General features: G+C 32.7%; 1 protein-coding gene across 1 annotated transcript; it reads right to left on the bottom strand.

Annotated features, from left to right (window-relative positions):
• Nucleotides 1-996: 996 nt before the first annotated feature.
• On the bottom strand, nt 997-5,602 carry LOC115707880 (pyrophosphate-energized vacuolar membrane proton pump). The gene is made up of 8 exons (XM_030635971.2): nt 5,213-5,602; nt 3,337-3,911; nt 2,865-3,244; nt 2,702-2,788; nt 2,292-2,622; nt 1,739-2,149; nt 1,589-1,648; nt 997-1,497 (listed from the first exon to the last, which is right to left on the bottom strand). Exons 1-8 carry the CDS (start codon nt 5,466-5,468, stop codon nt 1,291-1,293), a joined length of 2,307 nt encoding a protein of 768 aa, XP_030491831.1. The 5' UTR covers nt 5,469-5,602; the 3' UTR covers nt 997-1,290.
• Between the last annotated feature and the right edge of the window lie 4,619 nt (nt 5,603-10,221).

Below are 10,221 nucleotides of genomic sequence, written 5' to 3'. Positions count from 1 at the left end.
CATTTTTGTTTTTCAAAAATAAATTTTTTAAAAACAAAATTTTACTTTCATTTTGTGATTAAAAAATTGAAAAACAAAAGTGTTACCAAACGACACCTAAATAATTCTCGAACTCATTTAGTAGCTCGTTCGGCTATTATCTTAACTGAAGGAAGTTTACCACACTGTCTTCGGCCTAATACTTAATGAAATATTTTGAATCATTTTGGCTTTTAATCTTTAATATATATAGAATCTTTCTTCTCAAAACTATTCAAGCAAAACCAAGTTCAAATCTCTTTTGATTTATTTCATAAAATACTTTTGTTGATAAAACACAAAAACTAATCATGTTGGAGCAAAACTCGTTGGTTAAATTGATATTTCCCTTTAATAAATTAATTGTATGAATTTGTAAAATGATAATTTTGTATCAGATCCTCTTAACATTAATGCAAATAATTAACCAAAAAAATCAACAAGAAAGAAATGAGTGATTGAAACCGTCCTTTTTGTAATTCAAAGCCACACCCAACTCTATCTTATCAACCCCAAATCGTCAGGTATATAAAATTTTCATATTAAGTACTTTGGATTGGAGTTTTGCTTATTAAGTCTACGCCTTGTGACCTTATTGAATTCTTTGTTTGAAACTCTGAAAAGAAAACAGGAAAACAAAAATGGTCTTTATTTTTCCAAACAAATCAACATTCATGGTCTTATTAGTCAAACTTAGTGTACTCACTCTATTTATATGTTTATTACATTCTGAACCATCATATTGCAACTAGATGAACCCCACAAATTATTGAGTGCAAAAAATTGACCCAAAATAAGTTAATTAAAAAAGACTGAGAATCAATAATGATTATGTTAGTGGGGTGGTAGAGTATACAACTATATCATAAAATGAATTTTTACCTAATTATACTATGTTCTTATTGGCACTAAAGCAAGTAAATAAAGATATATAAGATGATCATATCATAGTGGATTATTTAAAAGGGACAAATATAATGAAAATGAAAATTGTGGGAGCCTATGTAAGCCCCATTTCAACAATCATTTAATATTATCAAAAGGTATTTTTTTTTTTAACTTTCGCAACTAGTGTTTGTAATTGATTCTCAGGGTTCATAATTTTATCCCAAACACTACCTAAGAAGAAGAAGAAGAGGTACCAGTACAAGTACTAGCACAAAGGAAGAAAGAAAGAAAGAAGTCAATTAAAATCTTTCTGCCCCTCAGGGACCAAAAATAGAACAAAATGAGAGATTACTACATCTTTTTCAAACCCATCATCATTTTCACTTAGAAGATCTTGAAAAGAAGTCCACCGTGGGTGGCAAAGAAGGGTGCGAAAACAAGCGACTCGACTGCCATAAGCTTGATGAGGATGTTAAGTGATGGGCCAGAGGTATCCTTGAGTGGGTCACCAATGGTGTCACCAATAACAGCTGCCTTGTGTGGGTCTGAACCCTTGGGGCCAAGACTTCTTGCGTGTTCCGAAGCACCGGCCTGAAAATTTAAAAACAAAAATGTTATCAACTAAATGCGCTTAAGGAGATAAAAAAGTAATCTTTACATGGTAAACTGAAACAATATTTACCTCAATGTACTTCTTGGCATTGTCCCATGCACCACCAGTGTTTGAAGCAGATATTGCGATCTGATAAGACAAGCAAAACGTAACAAAAAGATTAAGTATATCTATGTTTGTATGAATAATGTCTAAAGATGACTTTTTTATTAATGTTACCTGGACACCGGACACAAGGGAACCAGCTAGGACACCGGAGAGGGTCTCAACACCGAAGAGTGTTCCGACAATGAGAGGTGTAAGCATGACAAGGCAACCAGGTGGAATCATCTCCTTGATGGAGGCATCGGTAGAGATCTTGACACATGTAGCGTAATCTGGCTTAGCGGTACCCTCCATGAGACCGGGGATGGTGTTGAACTGTCTGCGGACCTCCTCAACCATCTTAAGAGCTGCACTACCCACACTCTTCATTGTCATAGCTGAGAACCAGTAAGGAAGCATAGCACCCACAAGCAGACCAATAAAGACCTTTGGTGTCAAGACATCAACAGTCGAAACACCTGCACGACTCACGAATGCACCGAACAAGGCTAGAGACACAAGAGCAGCAGATCCAATGGCAAACCCCTAAAAGAGAGACAAGCAGACAAAAAGTTCATGAGCATTTGCCAAATCATACGATGAAGAAAGCAGTTAAAAACTTAAAAAGGTGCACAAGCATATCATAAAGGTAAATGAATATATAATATTTATTTGAAAGAGGAACCACCTTTCCGATTGCAGCAGTGGTGTTTCCAGCAGCATCGAGAGCATCTGTTCGTTCACGGATACGGTGGCTCATACCAGCCATTTCAGCAATACCTCCAGCATTGTCACTGATGGGACCATAAGCATCAATAGCTAAACCAGTAGCAATGGTGCTAAGCATCCCAAGGGCAGCCACAGCAATACCATACATAGCAGCAAAGCTAAAACTAACAAAAATGCTGACTGCAATGGCGAAAATTGGAATGATGACAGATTTGTAACCCAAAGCAAGTCCGAAAATAACATTGGTAGCGGCACCAGTCCTGCAGGAATCAGCCACATCTTGCACTGGGCTGCAAACAGAAGAATGTGTCATGACAAGTGGTTGAAAAGACCTAAAAGAAATTCATTTGAACTCTTAAGAATAAGTACCTGTATGCATTGCTAGTATAGTACTCGGTCACAAATCCAATGATAAGTCCAGCCCACAAACCAACACCCACACACAAAAATAATTGCCTGCAAAACCAGAATAATGTCAACAAGTGAAAGAAACATTACACTGTCTACAAATTGAAAGAAGCCAAATCATTACCAGTTCTTTACTACTTTCTGGGTTCCAAAATTGAAAATTGTGAAGGATGTCGGAAGGGCAATCCAGCTAACAATTGCAATTGCAACAGTCATAAGTACAGTGGAGATGATAAGCTGCTTCTTCAAAGCTGGTTCAATTTCATTGACAGCCTTGATCTCAAAGAAATCAGTCGCAAAGAGGGTTGTGATCAAGCAAACAAGAATTCCTGTAGAACTGATTAGGAGAGGGTAAGACATTGCAGTGAAATCGTGGGTGATACCGAAAGATGAGATGGAAGCAACAACAAGAGCAGCACAAGATGCTTCAGCATATGAACCGAAAAGATCAGACCCCATTCCAGCAATATCTCCAACATTATCACCAACATTGTCAGCAATCACCTGAAGAGAAAAACAAACCAAAAAGTATAAGGAAAAGGAACCAGGAGAAATTAATTGAACATTGAACTCGAAAGAAATATGATATTGCTTACAGCTGGGTTTCTTGGGTCATCCTCAGGAATGTTCCTCTCAACCTTCCCCACTAAATCAGCACCAACATCAGCAGCCTTGGTGTAGATACCACCACCAACTCTACCAAACAAAGCCATGGAAGAACCACCAAGACCATAACCAGTAATAGCCTCAAAAAGACCTTCCCAATCATCACCATAGTACAATCTAAATAGATTGATTGTAATGTAAAGCACCAAAAGACCATTGGCAGCAAGAAGAAAACCCATCACTGCACCAGACCTAAATGCAACAATAAAGGCTTTTCCAACTCCCTTTCTTGCTTCCAATGTTGTCCTTGCATTGGCATAAGTTGCAATCTTCATCCCAAGGAAACCAGAGAGGACTGAGGTAACAGCACCGAGCACGAAAGACACAGTACTGAAGAGTGCAGTGGCAAGTGCTGGCTTGCAAGTCTTTTCCTTATCATAAGTGCAAGCCTTACTCTTAGTGCTGAAGCCCTCAACAGAACCGAGGAAGACGAAGATCAAGATTGCAAAAGCAACCATGAAAACCCCAACATACTGATACATGGTAAATAGAAATGAAGTGGAACCTGTTACATTCAATCAGAGCAAAGTTCATGAGTAAACAATTGGAAAAAGAAGTGACAATGCCATAATATCACTACCACTATATGAACAATCATACAATGTCCAAGACAGTAAATAAGGAAATAGGTAATGCAAAGAAGTAGCACTGCAAAACAAGTTGTTTATACAGCTGGGAGATTTCAACTTCCTCTCCATTTCAATAGTACTTAAAAGACAAGTTGTTAATCATCATGAAAAAAGAAAAACCATGCCAAATTTAAAAATGTCAACCACATGTAAAAGCTAAAGTTATTACTCAATACTACATACAGAAGTAGATTTTTATTTTAATTTTTTTTCCAAAAAAAAAAAAAAACATAGTTTTTCTTTATCAAACTTTTAGAAGTTAATGAAAAAGAATTATTAACAACACATTGTGTTTCTGTTTATTGAAAATTCCACAGATTTATTACACCATATTCCTACAAAAGTGCAAATTCAGAGCAGCAAGAAAAAGAAATAAAGATATAATTTAATCAGCAGATCACTGAAAAAGCTACTTCCAAAACAAATGAAACACTACCCCAAAAAAAATATATAAAAATATCATAGCAATACTCTCAAATCAATAGTACACATGCCAGCTGCCACCCATATAAGATGACATCTCGCACGTGTACTGAACACTCACCAATACTCACAGACAGTAGCCATATTCTAAATTATATCATAAATTGAACACCAGAAAGTGAAAATACCAATTTGCATAAGACGAAAACATTAACTGCGTTAATAATACCAACAACAACATCACGATAAAGATTAAATTTTTAATTCGCTGAGACTGAAAAGCGCTCCCTTTTTTGTTCTTGACAAAGGCTAGATCCACATAAAGTAAACAGAAGAAACTCTATAATAATAAAATAAACATATAAACAAATCAGAACCCTGTCTTCTGCTCAGATTAAACCCTAGAACCTTTGTAATAAAAACTATTCTCCTATGCTATTGGACCGACAAATGCCTCCAAGAGAAAAGGTGCAGAGAGAAAAGGCTACCGCTACTGGGATTTTCACCCCCTAAAACCAGCTTAAGAGGTTAGATTTAGGTTTCAAAACTTTCGCACTGGCAAATCAACTGAACATAAAAAGGGAAAACTACAGATTCAAACTTCCGTTTTGTTTTCCCTTAAACCAAACAAATCATATGTCTCCAATATTTTTGGAGAAACAAATATCAAAAAAAATGAAAAGGTAAAAAGAAAAAACAAAACTTTCAGATCTAAAAAAAATTGAAGCTTACGATCTAAAACTCAAATCTCTACCTTCAGAAATGGCATTCTGTATTTCGGCACACTTAAGGACAACGTTGTGGTCGTTGAGACCTTCTTCCTCTTCAATGAGGTAATCATTGTAGCCATTCTTGTTACTGTTAGGACCCGATGACGACGGGTTGCGCTCCGGCGTAACCTTCACGCGAGAAACAAGGAACCACTGCGCGAGCGAGAATACGATCCCAATGACAGCGCAAATCGGGATCACGATCTCCGTCCCAAGTTCAGAAAGAACCGTACTCCCCATCCTCGCCGGAACCCTAGCTCGACCGGTAATCCGTCGCCGGGAAATACAGAGAGAGCTTCAAACGCTATTAGAAGAGAGAAAAGAGTGTGAAGTGAGTAGAAAATCTGCAAGGCCTATCGCTCGATTTATATTCTAAAACTCTTATTATAATTATTATTATTCTATTTATTTATTTTATTTTCATTTAGATACATCACGTGAGCCGTTGATTTAATCCGCATCGAGATTCGAAAACTTGAACGGTTGAGATTAAAGGAATGGGTATTAAAACGTGGGGCCCGTGACTATTTTGTTCGATCAAGCGGGAACGATGAGCGCGTAGTTCGAACGCATCAATGTCGGAGCATTTTTCTCCTTTTTTTTTTTATTCACTTTAGTTGTTTTTACATTTTTTATTGGGTTTTTATCTCGTGCTTCGCACCGTTATCTTCAATCTTGGACCCTCATTCAATATCGACTAATCAAGACCGTTGATGGATATGTATTGTAGAACAATATTTTTATAAATGACATGTGGATAGCATTTAGTATTAATAATTATATCTTAATCAAAAATGTAAAAAAAATATAATGAAAATCTTGCCTAAATTTGACTTGGAAACCATGGTTTTTTTTTTCATATAATTTTTATTTTAATATTGTAAAAGAGTTTGGTGTCATCATGTGGCCATTATTAATTAGTATTGTAATTTAAAAAGAAACAACTAGCATGTACATTAAGTGATATTAAACTTGAGATTGTAAATGAGATATTAATTCACTATTTATTTTGAGAAAATATTTTTTTTATATAATTAGGTATGTGTATGTTGTAATTATTTATAATTATTTGTAAATTTTTTGAAAATTTTTGAATAATTTATAGTGTTAAAAATTAGATTTAAATTATTACTTAGAACATGTATCAAAAAAATGTGACAGTCAGTAGTCCCGTAATTTGTAAGGGGAAATACTGGGTAAGCTGTGTAATCCCACACCGCCTGGAGAAAGTCAAGTGGGATGATTCTGAGACTGTGTAGGTATGTGACTACACAGTTGAAGATGACTTAAATGGATTGATTGGTACTACCTATATCAACAAGGTGCATCTTGTTTTTCGGTAGCCCATCTCGAAAGAACTCCACAGTTAAGCGTGTTTGGCCTGGAGCAATTTCAAGGATGGGTGACCTCCTGGGAAGATTTTTCAAGATGCGTGTGAGTGAGGACAAAGCACGCTGAAAACACTCGTGTTGGTCTGTAGGGTCAGTCATCAATCCATGAAGCAGCCAGAGTGACGTACTCGTGTATAAGAGTCATTCATTCCGTGGGTATAAGGACCCAATAGAAGCTTGAAGCGGGAACGTTACAAAAAATAACAATATGTGTAACAAAATAAGTAAATTTTACTTTGAGCATATTTTATTCATTTCAAAACTATAATAATAATATATACACATATCTCATACAAAAAATAAATAGTATTCATGTAGAGCATAAATAGTAAATTTAAAAAAACAAAAAAAAATAGAACATTATTTTCTTAATACCATTCTTTCAAAAGTTATTGTGAGTGAGTTTTTTTAAAAAAAGAAAATAAAATAAAATGTAGTGTAAGGGGTATAAAGAGGTTAGAGTGTGGTGTAGCACAGATGATAATATGTGAGGGAAGATGTATGTATGTTGGATTGTTTTTGGAAGGTAGGGTTTCCAGTGACTCTGACGTAGCGTGTGTTGAATGGTGTGCAGAGCATCCTATCGGATAATACCCTTTTTTTTATATTTTTTTATTTTTTATTTTCTAATTTCCTCTTTCCAATTTATTCCTTTCACTAATTTTATAATTAATTCCCTTTTAATTTTTCATGGCTTTGCATTCTTTATATCCACTCAATTAATATCTCATTATTTACCATCTTTCGGACTATTTTAACCCTTAAGTCCCCACCAATTTGGATGATAAGTTTGAGATTAAACAATAATAATTATTATAGGGTAAATACTATTTTGGACCCTATGTTTTACAAAAGTTGATCCTATGCAGGGGCGGACCCACATTGTAGCGAGGGGGGCGGACTGCCCCCCTGAAAAAAAAAATCAAGAAAAAAATGTATATGTATTTTAATTAGTTACAACATATATTTGTATTAAAAGATGATATTTATAGGCATCATAGTAACATTGGTGTAATGGTTAAGGTAATTGGTAAATAGGTTAGAGGGTAAAGGTTCAAACCCCACTAACTACACTTTATATTTTCTTTTTAAATTTATTTACGCCCCCCTCACTTTAAATTCTGGGTCCGCCACTGATCCTATGTTTTGTTAAATGACAAAATGGACCTTGTATTTTCTAAAATAGTACAAATAGGACTCTGAATTGATTTTTTTGTCAAAATAAAGTTTAATTATAATCCGATCTAAAAGTGATATATGACAAAACTGTTTACATTGTATTAAGCATTGTCTTCTAGTTAGTTGTATTAAAAAAAAAGTTATCAAAAATTAAGCTCAGGATCTTATTTTTACTATTTTAGAAAATACATGGTCTATTTTGTCATTTAACAAAATACAGGGTCCAATCTGTAACTTTTGCAAAATAAAAAATCCAAAATGGTATTTACCCATTATTTTATGCTCACTTTTCTTCTTCTTTTAACTAAAAATTGTTGCCACATTGCTATTGGAAGATGAAAACAGTAAGTTTTTCTTACAAAATTATTATAAAAATGCCAACATAAAGTGTCGGTTGTGATGAATTTTTTTTTGTGAAATCATCACAAATTAATTTTTGAAGATCAAAATAAAATATACATAAAATAAGAAATTCATAGTCACTTTAAATAATTTTACTTATGAACAACAATGTTCAATTCAATGATTAGTATTGTGAATTTAGAATTTATGATAAGTACTATAATATACGTATTATATGATTGTAACGTGTAATGATGTTAAAAAATAATATTTGTTTGATTGTTTGTAATGGTGGGGTGAGTGTCATTAAGTATATAAGAAAAAGTACAAAAGAGGTTAAAAGGGACTAGGGTTTGAAGGGTGACCACATCCACATCTAGTGAGTTGGGGTTGGGTGAGTTTGGAGCTTGGGTCCAATGGGTCCATGGCTCTTGGTTGGTTCTAAGCTTGGTTGGGTTTGGTCCACAAAAATTACAAACCCACCTATTTAGTATTTATGTATAAAAGATTGGCTGTCATTGGAATTTGGATTGGACTTAGCTCCAAATTTTCCAGTTGGCTAATGACATTAACATACTACCTTACCTTACTTTCCTATCATTATCATTTGATAACTTCTAATTAAATTTTGTATTCGAAAATACATCTTAGAATATTTTTTTTAATTTTTTTCAGTGATATTTATTATAATTATAATATTATTCTTATATATTTTCAAAAAAATTTGAAAAATTTACATACTAAAAATAAATTTAAACTTTTTTAAATATATTTGTTAAATTGAAATAACAAGAACTCTAATTATAATAGTATAAATTATTTTAAAAATTTATAAAAATAATATTATAATTAAAATGAACACTATAATAAAAAATAATAAAATATTTCAGTGTATAATTTCAATTACAAAAATTGACTAAAAAGTAATTTTTCATTTATTATTTTTCATTTTTGTTACTTGCCAATTCGATCCGAGTGTGATGGGCTTTGATTTGAGTAAGTAAATGACAAAACCCACCTCACAATTACATTAGAGGGACACTTTTTATCATTATCTAAAAACAAAGGATATCAACTGTTTTTACTTTGTTTTTATTTGAATTTAGGCAAACACTTACAACACTACTCACTACTTGCCCTTATCTACTTCGAGTAGAAACTTTTATAAGTATTTTTTTAATTTATAATAATTCCACACAAAATTTTATCAAAAATCTATACACATGATCAAGATTCCTAGGTAAACACACACAAGAGACAAGGTTCCCTTTCTATAATTTTTTTTAAGTAAAAAATTTATGGGTAAGTACTATTTTGGATTCTGTATTTTACAAAATTTACTAATTGAATCTTTTATTTTATTAAATGACATAATGGATTTTGTATTTTATAAAATAGTATAAATAGGACCCTGAACTGATTTTTTGTCAATATAAAATTTAATAATCCGATCTAAAAGTATTTTAACAAAAGTATCTGTTCGTGTTAGGAATTGTCTTCAAGTTGGTTATATTAAAAAAAATTGTCAAAAATTAAGCTCAGGATCCTATTTTTACCATTTTAGGAAATACATGGTTTATTTTATTATTTAACAAAATAGATGGTTCAATTATTAACTTTTACAAAATATAAGATACAAAATAATATTTAGCCACACTTTATTTATTTATTTTTGAAGTGGCAAGCATTTTTATTTGAGTAATGATATATACATATTTGAATTTTTACAATAATTAAGTTTACTAAGTGGAATGTGTAAGGTTGGTTGAAATATTTTGCATATATTATAAATATTTTTTTATTTATTTTTAGTAGTCTCTTCTCTTTGTAGGATTTTTTTAAAGCTTTTGTATGAATTTATTTTTGTGGAGTTACCTCGTATATTATTTTTTTAACTTTTTTTTTTAAAATTTACGGTTTGAGTTTCTAAAGTAGTTACAGCGTTAGTTGCAATAGGAGTTTCAATGTAGAATTCCGTAAAAATGCAAAAAAAAAATTAGTTTGAAATGTAAAAATGGAAAAGCTTCTTTATTTTTTTAGGAAATTCTACAATGTACCCCTTAAAATGGATACATTAATGC

This window comes from Cannabis sativa, chromosome 1 (genome assembly GCF_029168945.1).
Source record: "Cannabis sativa cultivar Pink pepper isolate KNU-18-1 chromosome 1, ASM2916894v1, whole genome shotgun sequence".
NCBI lineage: Eukaryota > Viridiplantae > Streptophyta > Magnoliopsida > Rosales > Cannabaceae > Cannabis > Cannabis sativa.
Note: the sequence above shows the minus strand (reverse complement) of the source record. Positions and strands in the feature narration are given on the sequence as shown.